General features: G+C 41.8%; 1 protein-coding gene across 1 annotated transcript in view; it reads right to left on the reverse strand.

Moving 5' to 3' along the window:
• Positions 1-14,632, reverse strand: part of CHD6 (chromodomain helicase DNA binding protein 6) — a 148,010-nt gene that overhangs the window by 91,738 nt on the left and 41,640 nt on the right. Inside the window, exons 5-7 of the mRNA XM_052651301.1 lie at positions 4,351-4,413; positions 3,438-3,496; positions 2,664-2,781 (exon numbers count right to left, since the gene is read on the reverse strand). Coding sequence (XP_052507261.1) covers positions 2,664-2,781; positions 3,438-3,496; positions 4,351-4,413 — 240 coding nt within the window. The remainder of the gene's footprint in view (positions 1-2,663; positions 2,782-3,437; positions 3,497-4,350; positions 4,414-14,632) is intronic.

Here is a 14,632-nt window from a genome sequence, read left to right on the forward strand (position 1 = left end):
TGTTCTGGGAACCCAGGGAGAGCATCCAACAGGACTCCAGGACGGCTTTTCCAATTCTAGCCCTTCCTTTCCCTGATGCTCCATCAGAGGAATGATGCCATAAAAAACAGTTCTCACAGGCTTTACAACGAGCCTGGAGAGGCCTGGGGCCAAACGTTGAGGCTAAAGAGAAAGGACTCCATATTGGGACAAAAAGAACACTTACTGACACCATCCTAAAATAGGTTTTTGGCATTTGCGGGAAAAGGAGCACCATGTGAACAATGAACTGGTAAGTTATATGTGGCAGTTTGCTATGATTTGACGGCATCTGAGTGCACTCTTAAGATTGCGTAATTGTGACTACATTTAAAAAGTAATTTATATTGTCTTTTCTTTGTAAGTTGTCTGTATAAAATTTAAAAATTATATGTTACAGAAAATAGAAACCACCATGATCCTACTGAATAGAGAAAATCAGGTCAGTGATTTCACATAAACTCAGACATTTTCTATGCATTATGACGGTGATTCTTTTCCCCTGCACACCCACCTCCCAGTCACCCCCAATGCTGGGAAAGATTGAAGGCAGGAGGAGAAGGGGATGACAGAGGATGAGACGGTTGGATGGCATCACTGATTCAATGCACATGAATTTGAGCAAGCTCCAAGAGATGGTTAAGGACAGAGAGGCCTGGCGTGCTGCAGTCCATGGGTTCCCAAAAAGTTGGACACAACTAAGCGACTGAAGAACAACCATCCTCAAAACGGAACTCTCCTATGCTGTAGGAGCCTAACGTTTTCAATTAACAATAGTTTACAACATTAATCCCCTTCCTATTGACATTAATAATCGTCCTCCAGCATCACTTTTACTAGCTGCGCAGTACTACACTCTGTGAAATGTATCATTATTTAATAGTATTTATTACCTAACGTTATGCTTGTTTTCAATTTTTCACCAACATAAACTGTTTATCATAGCTAAGTCTTTGCTCCAAGATCTGATAGTTTCCTTAAAAATAAATGATGGAATTAGAACTGCTGGGACAAGGGCTATGCAAATATTGAGGCATCTGACATCTGTTGTCAACCTGCTCTCCTGAGAGGGCATCCTAGGTTATGCTCCCAAGCCGTGATGACAAGAGGGTCTCTTCCATACACCTTTACCAGCAACGGATGATACTTATTTCTAAAACCTTCCAGTATTTGGTAAGTGAAAACTAGAAGATTCTCATCTTAATTTGCATTTCTTTGGCTGCTAATGAAATGGATTACTTTTTTTGTATGATTAGTAAATAATTTCCTCCCCTTTCCTGAATTCCCCAATAATCTGTCCACTTTTTTCCATTTAGGATTTTGTACTTTTCTTTTTTTCTTAATTTTTATTGGAATATGGTTGCTTTACAATTTTTAGTTTCTACTGTACAGCAAAGTGAACCAGCTACACATATACATAAATCCCCTCTTTTTTTGGATTTCCTTCTCAGCTAGGTCACAATAGGGCACTGAGTAGAGTTCCCTGTGAGATACCATAGGATCTCAATAGTTACCCATTTATATACAGTAGTGTATGTATATCAATCTCCCAATCCATCCCACTTCCCTGTATCCATACATCTGTTTTTTATGTCTATGTCTCTATGCATTTTCCTTTTTGAATTATAAGAGCATATTTTATCATTACAGCTTTTTGTCATATGTATATGAGTGTATATCATGTCTGTGTCTATGCAAATATAAGTAAGGTTTCCATACTGGATAAGAATTCATGCCTTCTATGTAGATGCATCCGACTCTTCGTGACCCTATGGACTTGTCCATGCAATTCTCCAGGGAAGAGTACTGGAGTGGGTTGCCATGCCCTTCTGCAGGGGATCTTCCCGACCTAGTGGTTGAACCCCCATCTCTAATGGGTCCTGCACTGGCAGGGAAGTTCTTTACTGCTACAGTGCCACTTGGGAAGTCCAAAGTGAAAGTGTTAGTCACATCTGATTCTTTGTGACCCCATGGACTACTATAGCGCATCAGGCTTCTTTGTCTATGGGATTTCCCAGGGGAAGAGTACTAGAGTGTGTTGCCAGTTCCTTCTCCAGGGGATCTTCCTGACCCAGGGATCAAACCCAGGTCTCCTGCATTGCAGGCAGATTCTTTACTGTCTGAACCACCATGAAAGCCCAGTTGTATGTAGGTATGCATGTACACAATTAGGAAATACATATATGTACCTATGTACTTAAAGATTTGTGGTTATTTTCCAATTTATAGACACTAAAGACGCTCTGATATCCAAATCCACCAATCCTTCCTCTTACTATACTTAGAAATTCCCAAGTTGATATATTTATTTACTTATTTTCTAACATTTTGGCTTTGTTTCTACTTTACACACAAACATTAATTCTTGGAACTACCCTTTTGGGGAAGGGGAGGAAGAAGATGAAAAAACTGTGAACACATTCCTTTTGCCATAGAATGTAACCATGATGCAGATTCTTAGGAGATATCATTTGTGAAGTTTGAGCCTTATTTCATTTTCTTTGACTTAAATCTGGACAACTTGCATCTCAAATCAGGGCACGCCTGAGCAATAGGTCTGCATGGGACTTCGACTTAAAGAAACTTAAACCTGGGATCTAATACTGCAGGAAAAGCAGTGATCAAATTAATAAGTAATGCTTCACCTCAGTAAAAATGTGCTTCATCTGGGCTTGCTTATTCCTAAATCGCTTGATCTTCTGTGCGATGCGAGGGTCCTTTTCGAGTTCTTCCATTGTGGCCCATTTACAGTGTAAGTAGGAACTATCCAAAGACACACAGATTGTGAGAACCGGCAAATAATCAGACTTTAAAGTTTCAGTAACGAGGGTGACCATCTACCATAGCAGCCGAGGAGTGGCTTGCTGTGGAACTGCTGGAGACTGGACTTAGAAGGGCCTTGCCCTTCAGGACAAAAACTGAACACAGGACCAGGCAGCAGTTCCAAGCAACTGGTCACTCTGTGGCTTCCAGAGAAACTGGCTCCCAGTTGGAGGCAGGGCAGGTATAGGGAGGCTAGCATTCATGCACGTTAGTGGAAATGGGCACATAGCAAAGAAAAAAAGGAAAATGCAAGAGAGCAGAAAAGTATAGGCTATAGGACTGTGATTCTCCACACTGTGTGCAAACAGGAACCGCACAGGGAGTTCTGAAAATACGTCAACCCTTGGGAACTATACCCAGAGAAGAAGTCAACTGGCCTTGAGGGCAGCAAGGGCTTCAGTAGTTTTAAAAATTTCTCCAGGTGACTCTATAAACAAAGTTGAGCACTGCCCTCTAAGGTGAACTTGAGCCAATTGAGGTCTGTGAGTCACACTTTAGGGGCCATTCTTGGAAAATATAGAAGATAATGATGGGATGAAGGAAAGACGTTTTATTCATATAAAATCCAAATAAAAGAATACATTAAACAGACGTACAAATTTCTATACTTGACGTAGAACAGCTCCAGGTCGAATGGAGGTTCTCCCGGGTGGACCTGTAACCCAAAGCAAGCCGTTATCAGCCTAGACCCCTGTGGACCACTCTTAAGTACCAAACAAAAAAGGTAAATCAAGCGCTCCTTCTTGGTTTAGAATATCTCTCGAGGACATCTGCATTTTACCAGGTCGGGATTTTTGGCAGCTCTGGAGCAGACTTTCTAAAGGCTGAACACACAGCTAAGCTACAACGTAAAAAAAATAAAATAAAATCCTCCTGGTGTCACTCAAAGATCTCGGCTAGGAGGGCACTCAGCTGAAAAACCCCAACTGGCCCAGGGCACTGAGAGCTGCTGCGAAAGCGAGAACATGCATTTCCAGTGTCCCTGCCAACCCGTCCTACCCTCCCCCCACCCCCTGCTTGTTCCCCACAGACTCCAGAGGGGTTCACTCTCAAAGCGAGGAAGTCTTTCATAAATCCTCCAGGTAACTGACAATGAAACCATGCTCTCCTCCACACTATGTTCTTATGCTCTTTCACACTAGGGATTTTCTCCAGAAGTTCCCTATGACAGTCCTGAAGACATCGAAAGGAAAAGGGGTTTGCACTGGGAGTCTTTCCCCATCTCTTCTTCGTGGCTCCTTGATGACTTTCAGTGAGTTGTGGCAACTAAGAGGTCAATACCTATTGCTAGGATCACAGGGAAGAAAAACATCAATTTGGGTCATACTCAAATATTTTAGAATTTCATGTCCTAAAATCTTCTACAGAGGTAAACCTAAGTGTCAACTAGCCCAACAGTGCGCTTGCCTAGCTCTCAGTCCAGCTGAGAAGGACCATTCCAGAGACATCTTTTAACAGAGGGTGTAATGTGCGCTAGAGACACACAAGCCGGAAACATCAGCCACCAACCTCCTGGACAGTCTTAGATGCCAGGATCTTCTCAATGATGTTTGCGTCATCTTCTGGAGGCTCCTGAAGACAGAGGTGAGAGAAAGAGAGTGGATTACTGGCACCATGGAAGCCACGAAATAATTCTACAAGAAATGCTACAATAGATACCACTTGGTCCAAAGGTTCACCTTTGAGTACAGAGGCCTCCATCCTGCCAGCTCAGAGTGATGCAAAGATGGTACAGTCTAACCTCTGTGTACAACCCTCCCCCTTCCCCTCCCACATGAGCAGGGAAGTTACTCTGCTTTGCAGATTCTTGACTTCAGAGCTGCCTTTAGCATTACTAAAATTGGTCCTGGGACCTCCCTTCTCTACCCAAACCGCTTACATGTTACTGCATAAAATTTTCAGAAAGGCATAACATGCAAGAGTCTGGGGGCTTCAGAAGCAGAAGGCCCCAATTCTGACACCTTTCAGCTGTTGACTTTGGGCAAGTCAATTAACGCCTCTTAGTTTCAAATCTATTAAAATAAGAATTAAAATACGTATCTCACTAGGTTACTGGGAGGATAAGATGGCATGTGAAAACGTTTTTTGGACAGTAAGCATTAGGCAAATGTAAGGCGTAACTATTCTCTACTAAATGGTACCACTGTTCCCCTCTGTATCTGGAAATTGCTTTCTGTTTTACTGATCATCCTTTGACTACAAATCCCAACTGGAAACAATTTAATTACTTCCTTTCTACCCTAGATACACATCAACATTTTCTAATCTCCATGAAATCTCTTTCTACAGAGGAGTACTTGATTTAAAAACATTTGCATTTAAAAAAACAACAAACTTGGGACTTCTCTGATAGTCTGATGGCTAAGAGTCTGTACTCCCAAAGCAGGGGACCCAGGTTTGATCCCTGGTCTGGGAACTAGGGCTTCCCTGGTGGTTCAGATGGTAAAGAATATGTCTGCAATGTGGGAGACCCAGGTTCAATCCCTGAGTCAGGAAGATCCCCTGGAGATGGGAATGGGGCCAACTCCAGTATTCTGGCCTGAAGAATTCCATGGACAGAGGAGCCTCGTGGGCTACAGTCCATGGGATCGCAAAGAGTTGGACATGACTGAGTGACTTTCACTTTTTTTCTTTCACTGGGAACTAGATCCCACATGCTGCAGATAAGAATTCACATGCTACAACTAAAGGTAAATAAATAAAATTAAACAACAGAAATTTAAAAATAATAAAATAAACAATAAACTTACAAAAGGATACACTGGGTCAGAACACTCCTGTTAAACGTTCTTCCCAAGATTTCAGTTGAGCAGTTTTATTTCAGTGGTTTCAACTGCACTACATGACTTTTCCAGGTCTAGCATTTATCACAATATGAGACTTAGAATATGAAAAGAACACACACCCCAACCCTAACTCTCAGAATAACTAGTTGGGTTCCTTCTCAGAACTTTCCAAGAGGATGATTTGCGCTGCATTATCATTGCCTTCAGTCTAACCACTCTAGGGCTCAACTATCCCAAAGTCATACCATTACAGAAAACATATTTTCTAAGAACTTAAATCAAGCTTTTCCCAGAAAATTGATAGTAAGAAACGACGAGTAGGGCAGATGGTGGAAGAGAAGTGTGGAAATCAGCAGGCGCTGACAGATGCTCCCAAAGGCTACGCATATTCATTATGTCCCCCTGGACACGTGGCACTGTGAAGTTAACCCAAAATGACAAGTCTTTTCCCACTGCTCAACCGGAAGATCAGTGAACTGGGGCTGGATACAGACTCAGCTTTTGATTTCCTCTAAGCATATTTGCTCTGCTTGATTCTTATGCACAAGAAAAGGAGGTGGCGGCAGTTCACAGTGGGTTGCCATCTTCTCCCATCACACTAGCCTGTAATGGCAGGGATCCTTGTTTGTTTTACTCACTGGTGTAGCTAGATACCTTGAGAAAGCCAGACAACAGTGGGTGATCAATGAATATTGGTTGAATGCTAAATAACAGGGAAGACAGATGGAATACAAAGGAAAGATAAAGGGTTATTCTTGATCTCTATCATATAATTAAAGCCTCCCTCTTTTTCCATATACCTGGACTTAACTTCTCTTGTCCAGATGGCTACCAGTGAAGGGCCCGAACTAGATGTCCTTTCCTGAGCAGTAAAATCACAACCCCAATCTTGCAGCCAACACACAGAGCTTGGACTATGACAAGTAGACAGCAAGCAAAGGAACAGGGGCCGGGTTAAAGGAAACTAGATTAATGATCCAACTTCCTTCCCCCCGTTAATTACTGTGTGTCTTTTGAGTTTATGTACTGGTCTTACAGAAATAAATGCGCTATAGTCTTCATCAAGGAATGGCCAGGCCTGCCCACACAACGCTGTAAGTGACTGTGGTACGATACACATACAGCACGCAGAGATCTCAAGCATACAATTATCGACGTTTTACATGTACACATATACAGTGAAGTCCCCCCGAGGTAAAGTTATATTATATTTTCAACATTCTTGGAAGATCCTCACGCCCCCTTCTAGACATAACCACTCTCAGACTTCTACTACCATTGATTAGTTTTGCCTATTATTAAGTTTCATGCAAATGGAATCATATAGCATGTGGTTCATTCTCCTGTATCACTGTGCAGTATTTTATTGTATAAATTACTCATATACCCACCACTTATTTATCCATGCTATTGCTAAGGAATATTTGGGTTGCTTTCAATGTTCATATAAACGCACTTGGCTTACCTTGGATATATACACAGGAATGCAATTGCTAGGTTATGAGGTTGGTTATATGTTTAGTTTTGAGGGATACTGTCAGAACTTTTTCCAAAGTAGCTGCAACCATTTTTACATCCAGCAGCAGTGCATGGGAGTTCTAACTCACTTGATATCGTGAGTATTGAAAACTTCAGCCATTCCAATGGATGTGTAATCAGTTCAGTTCAGTTACATCCAACTCTTTGGGACCCCATGGACTGCAACACGTTAGGCCTCCCTGTCCATCACCAACTCCTGGAATGTACCCAAACGCATGTCCATTGAGTCAGTGACACCATCCAACCATCTCATCCTCTGTTGTCCCCTTCTCCTCCTGCTTTCAATGCCTCCCAGCATCAGGGTCTTTTCAAATGAGTCAGCTCTTTGCATCAGGTGGCCAAAGTATTGTAGTTTCAGCTTCAACATCAGTCCTTCCAATGAACACCCAGGACTGATCTCCTTTAGGATGGACTGGTTGGATCTCCCTGCAGTCCAAGGGACTCTCAAGAGTCTTCTCCAACACCATAGTTCAAAAGCATCAATTCTTCAGCACTCAGCTTTATTTACAGTTCAACTATCACATCCCCTCCTTAATTCACATTTCTCTGATAATTAGAAGGTACTGAGCATCTTTTCATATGCTCATTGGCCCTCAGTTCAGTCACTCAGTCGTGTCTGACTCTTTGCGACCCCATGAATCGCAGCACACCAGGCCTCCCTGTCCATCACCAACTCCCGGAGTTCACTCAAATTCACATCCATCACAGCTTTCTTCACAGTCCAACTCTCACATCCATACATGACCACTGGAAAAACTATAGCCTTGACTAGACAGATCTTTGTTGGCAAAGTAATGTCTCTGCTTTTGAATATGCTATCTAGGTTGGTCATAACTTTCCTTCCAAGGAGTAAGCATCTTTTAATTTCATGGCTGCAATCACCATCTGCAGTGATTTTGGAGCCCCCAAAAATAAAGTCTGACACTGTTTCGACTGTTTCCCCATCTATTTCCCATGAAGTGATGGGACCAGATGCCATGATCTTCGTTTCCTGAATGTTGAGCTTTAAACCAACTTTTTCACTCTCCTCTTTCCTCTTTCACTTTCATCAAGAGGCTTTTTAGTTTCTCTTCACTTTCTACCATTAGGGTGGTGTCATCTGCATATCTGAGGTTATTGATATTTCTCCCGGCAATCTTGATTCCAGCTTGTGCTTATTGGCCCTATGAGGCTTCTATTCCATTCATTTGCCTATTTTAAAAATTGTCCTTTTTTTTAATTGTCAAGAGTTCTTTATATTTGCAAGAGTTTATATCTTTATATATTTCTGAATAAGAGTCCTCTGTTCTGATCTATACTTTTTCTATCAATCTATGGTTCACCCTCTCAAACTGGAGATGTGTCTTTTGATGAAGAGAAGTTCTATATGATTCACCTTTTTTTCTCTTTTGTATTTTTATGTCCATTGAACGAATCTTTGCTGCCACCAAAGCCACAAATAAGCCACATACATAGTTTTAAATTTCCTTATAGCCACATTTATGCTGGGAAAGGTTGAAGACAAGAGGAGAGAGGGGCGACAGAGGATAAGACGGTTGGAAGACATCACTGACTCAATGGACGTGAGTTTGAACAAACTCCAGGAGAGAGAGAGAAAAACAGGGAAGCCTGGTGTGGTGCAGCTCATGGGGTCGTAAAGAGTCGGACATGATGACTCAGCGACTGAATGACAACAGCAGCAGCTACATTTAAAAACAGATGAATTTGATTTTAACAATATTCTAACTAACATAGCCAAAATATCATTTCAACATGTGATCAATATAAAATTATTAATGAAATAGTTTACACTCTTCTCACACTGAGTCTTTAAAAATCTGTTCTGTACTTTGTTGAGCAGATCTCAGTTCGAATTAGGCTGTTTCAAGGGCTCCGTAGCCACATATAGCTTTATTTCTGACCCACTGGTCTATGTGCCCTTATGGCAACACTACCCTGTCTTCATTTTAGTAAACTGATTACAAAGTATGGATTATAAGTCTTCCACCTGGGTTCTTCCTTTTCAAGATTGCCTTGGATAGGGTAGATCTGTATTTCCATCGTCAATTTCCACCAGAAAAGCACTCTGCCTAGATTTGGACTGGGACTGAATTACAGATAGCTTAATTTTGAATACATGTATATCACATATCATTCCATTTACTTAGGGCTTCTTTCATTTGTTTTAGCCATGTTTTTCATACAGAGGGCTTATATATCTTTTGAGAGTTACTTCAGGGTATCTAATACCTTGATACTATCATAAGTGGCATTTTACAATTTTCCATTCCTGATTTGATGTTGCTAGTTTATAAAATAAGTATACTGTAAAAGGTATATTGTGATATTAGTATATTATAAATGGTGCCAATACATTTGTTTGATCCAAGGTTACCATAAACCTTCAAACTTAAAAAAAAAAGAAGTATCTGTAAAGTGCACTATATCAAAGAACAATAAAACAAAGCATGCCTCTATTTCTTCCCTTTCCTTAGTGCAGGACCTCCAACGTATTTCTGAATATAAATGAGAATAGTGGAATCGTTTTCTTACTTGCTAATTCAGAGGGAAGATATTCAATACTATACCATTTAATATAATATTAGCTGTCAGTTTTTATCTAGTGATTTATAAGATATTCTTTTAGTATCTGGTTTCTACAGTTTAAGATATGCCTAGGTATGGTTTTCTTTTGTGTTTTTCCTGCTTGGGGGTTACCTAACACTGAATCTACTGATTGATATCTTCCATCAGTTTGGGGGACTTTCTGGCTCTCCACTGACCCAGGTGTGATCCCAGGGTGGAGAAGATCTCCTGGAGGAGGAAATGGCAACCTACTCCAGTATTCTGGAGAATCCCATGGACAGAGGAGACTGGCAGGCTACAGTCCACGGGGTCACAAAGAGTTGGACGTGACTAAGTGACTGACCTTTCCTTTTCTGCATCTAGGATGCTGAGCAGAGCATCAGGCCTTTTCACTGCATCCCAGTGGTCTCTCTGTGCATTTATGCTTTGCTCTGTTCTTTCCATTCATTTTTCTGTGTGTCAGTTTAGAGACTTTCTACTGAGCTGTCTTCAAAGTCACTAATCTTATCTTCTATTATATCTAATCTGCTTTTAAACTTACCTATTGTGGTTTGAATTTTACAAATTTTCAGTTTTACAGAGTTGATCTGATTCTCTTTATAGCTTCAATTCTCAGTTGGAATTCTTTACTTTAAAACTTATTTTGTCCATCTTTTCCTCTATTTTCTTTAACTCATTAATCATAGTAACTCAAAAATTTTTTTTTTTGCTAACTCCATTATCTGGATCATCTGGGCTTTGCTTCCATTAATATTCCTGATTGTTAGTCAATTTCCCAGCCTTTTCAATGTCTAATAATGTTTTATTGCCTGGTGAATATTGTGAACAAAAGAATCACAGCAGCTCCAAATGCTTTCTATTTTCTCCTTGATGAACAGGGAGAAGGAATGGGTCCCACTGGTCCAGTCCAATCAGGCTCTGCTGGGTCAGGACTGGGTCACCGTTAAGACTCAGTCCATCTCTTGTTTGATCTATTCCTTGAGAACAAATGCCCATGGTCACTTGACTGTAAGCTCGGCAGGTCTTTTTACTCCTCAGCCCTGAGTTTTCCAATCCCAAGCAGGTTAACAATCTCTCTTAAGGGAGAGTCAGTTTTGTTTTGCAGTAGACCCATCCTTTCAGTGAGAGTTTATCTCCTAAGTAACGCAAGAGTTTGAGATTTCAATCTGCTTTCTGGTTCGGCCACCCACTTCTTGTACTACCCCAGAACTCAGCTAATGTCTTCTGGGGAAGGCTCCTTGCTTTGGGGATTTCTCTAGTTCCCAATCATTTCATCAGCCCTGCATAATCAACCACCATCAGGGTCAGATGGTTTCTCGTCAACCCAGAGTAGGTCTCTGTTTGGGCCCAGCCTGGTGCTCAGCCCCTGCCCGGAATTACAGAATGCTCCAGAGAAGAAAACAGTCAGCAACGGTCAGCTCATCTAGTAAGAGCTCTTCTCTGTCTGGAATTTTAGTGCATCTCATTCTTGCTGCTTCCACAGCTATCTGATGTCTTTAAAAATATGTTCTTTGCAAGTTACCTTTTTCTTCCCCCTTGCAGCAAGTGTTGGCCTGCCATGCCCGACTATTTCTTACCTGAAAATAGAATCCTCCAACGCTAACTCTTATTTCTGCAGTTCCCTAGGGCCTAGTTTTGGAGCTTTCTTTTTTATCTATATTCATTCTCTAGGTGATCCCATCCAGTCTCATGGTTTTAAATACTGGCTATAGGTGTCTTGCCTGCCATATGTATTTATCCTGGGCTTCCCAGGTGGTGCTAGTGATAAAGAGCCACCTGTCAATGTAGGAGATGCAAGAGATGCAGGTTCTATCCCTGGGCCAGGAAGATCTCCTGGAGGAAGGCATGGCAATCCCCTCCAGTGTTCTTGCCTAGAGAATCCCATGGACAGAGGAGCCTGACGGACTACTGTCCACGTGGTCACAACGAGTCAGACACGACTGAAGCAACTTAACTCGCATGTGTGCATGTTGTCCGGACTGCCATATTTATTTAATCCAGCTTAGAACCCCATAATTACAGATTCCTTTATCCAATTGTTATTTGTCATCACCACCTGACTATTTCAGAAATATATCACACTTCAGATGTCCACTAACCAAACTCCTAGTCTCTTAGCCAAGCCACCAACCCTACCCCTTCAAACTACAGTTTTCTTACAACTGGATTAAAAAGAACTCTATCCCTCTGGAAGTTCAACCCCCAAATCCTGTAATTCCCAATTCCTCTCTTTTCGCGCCACACACCCTATCTCATCAGCCAAGAGATCCTGCTGAGTTTACCTTCGAAGTATGTTCAGAACCCAGCCATTCCTCACCACCTCCACTGCTTCTACCCTGGTCTAAACCACCTTCATCTCTCACCCAGATTATTCCCAATCATCTCTTAAATAGTCACTTTGTTACCCTGCCTGTCCTACTGGTCTATTCTCAACACAACTATCAGAATGGTCCCTTCATTTAAGTCATCCTTTTGCTTACACTGCTTAAAATGCTTTTCTTTCAACTTGGGAGTAAAACCTAAAGTCTCCCAAAGGTTTTCAGAAGGCCACAGAATGCGTCCCCAGCCTCTCACCTCCTCTGTCACCTTCCAACTCCTTGTCTGTCCCACATACACACCAGGCACGTTTCCACCTTAAGAACTCTGCTCGTCCGTCTGCCTGAAACGCTCTTCTCCTACACGACTCCCTCACTCCTTTACTTCCTTCAGTTCTTGGATTATATACCACCTTTGTGAGGCCAACACTGATCACCCTATCTAAAATTGCAACCTTCATTCTTGAATTTCGTAACACTCCTACTCTGATGTTTTTTTTTTCCATAGCACTTACCACCATGTACACACTACACAATTTTACTCTTTCCAGGTTGAAAACCAGCCTCTCCCGAGTTATTTCTACCCTTTGAAGTTCTGACCTTAGCCCTTTGGCCTGACACCCCACGTAGGCTGAAAACCCGGCAAACCTCTGGAGGAGGAGATGGGCTGTGTGCATGGCCAAAGGCTCCCTCCACAAGGGTGGGGACTGCCGGCTCTTTTGTTCCCTGATGTTATCTCCAGTGCTCAGAACAGTCCTTGGTACCCAATAGTAGTAGGCGCTCAATAATACTTCTGAATAAATAATGTTAAGAGATTTTACGATGCAACATGGGAACAGCAGTATAGAGCAAGTGCTACGGGCCCACAGAGCCAGAGCGGCTGGCCAAATCAGAAGAGGCTTTGGAAACAAGCTAGATGTCTATTAGCCTTAAACTTTCATCACTGCCAACTACCTTTCCTACCTACTTCCAAGTCTGTACGAACCAGATTAACAAGCAAGCGTCCCCACGAGTGCACCCACGCTGAAAGAACCACGGTCTCTCCTCACCAGCAGGCAACTTCAAATAGGCTCTCTCTCCTTAAAAGAATGTTCTTTATTTGACTGCATGTTTGGGGGGAGGGGGGCTTCACCGGCTTTTAGTTGCAGAGCATGGGCTTCTTCCAGCTGCAGTGACCAGGGGCTACTCTCTGGTTGTGGTGTGAGGGCTTCTCATTGCAGTGGCTTCTCTTGTTGCAGAGTATGTGCTCTAGAGCGAGTGGGCTCAGAAACTGTGGCCCACGGGCTTAGCTGCCCTATGGCATGTGGGATTTTAATTCCCAGACCAGGGATCAAATCCATGTCCCCTGCACTGGCAGGTGGATTCTTAACCACTGGAGGTCCCTTCAAATAGTCTCTTATTCTTAACTACCATGAAGAGCAGAAGAAGATGGCTTTGGATGGAAAGATGTTGATTTCTCTTCAGTTTTTAACCAGGACCCAATCCACAGAAACATTAACATGTGGATGAAGAAGGCTCAGAACTTCACGCTGAGGGTTAAAAGGATAGGGGGCTTAAAGCATTCTTTATTACAGAAAATTTTTAAGTAAAAATTAAGGAATTTGAAATAAAACCTCAGTTTGCTTTTTGGCACTAAAGAACAGGGGATAACAGTAGAATTAAAAAAAAACAATAGTTATCATCAAAATCTGACAACAGATTTTTTTTACTCTATCCTAATAAAAGGGAAAAAAGAGGCTAGTGTTACCAAACATACACATCAAAGTAGGAAGAAGACTGGAAAATCAGGATTTCTTTTTCCTAAACAGAGACTGTGCATAAGCATGATCATGTGTGTATAAACACTCAGTGTATACAGAAACACACAGATATAAACTAAATCTGCTTGCCGAACACACTTCCGTAACAGCCATCTGTTCCCAACTTCTTGGAATTTTCTCAAATTATCCTTCAAAGAAGACCATTTTAATTCATTCAATTTCATGTCAGAAACTCATGAAATTAATTTTTTCCCTTAGGGAAAAAATTTTCAACTCACATCACTCCCAACCTCAACCAACCACCTGATTCACTCTATTTAGCTATAATAAGGAGAGGCTCTACTGAGACACAACTCACTTTTCAAAACATTAAGTATTTACCAAGTGCTATGGAAGGTCCAAAGTCGCATCAAACAAGGTGCCCAGTCTCAGGGGCTTAGCTCTGAGTGGAAGCAAAATAAAACATATTTTTCTTAGAAATGTGCCAGGGGTAAATCCTAATCAGTGCAACGGTAATGCTAAGTCCAGCAAGAGAGCAGAAAGCGTGAACAGCTTGAATTTCAAATAGTGTGTATTCTTTCAGCTGGGCCCTAAAAGATGCTGGCTCATAAGAGGACTGCAAACAGGAAGGAAAGCTGAAACGTACCCATGGGATGAAAGGACCAGTATAGGGGAAGCAAGATGCCTATTTGGGATACCAAGGAACACAGTCTTAATAGAAAAAAAAACATTACACAGAATGGGGAGTGGGGATAAATGAGAACAGAACGCGGCCACATTCCTTAGAAGAAAATCAGGCAGGAATTTTGATCTAAAACAGGAGTTA

This window comes from Budorcas taxicolor, chromosome 13 (genome assembly GCF_023091745.1).
Source record: "Budorcas taxicolor isolate Tak-1 chromosome 13, Takin1.1, whole genome shotgun sequence".
Classification (NCBI taxonomy): domain Eukaryota; kingdom Metazoa; phylum Chordata; class Mammalia; order Artiodactyla; family Bovidae; genus Budorcas; species Budorcas taxicolor.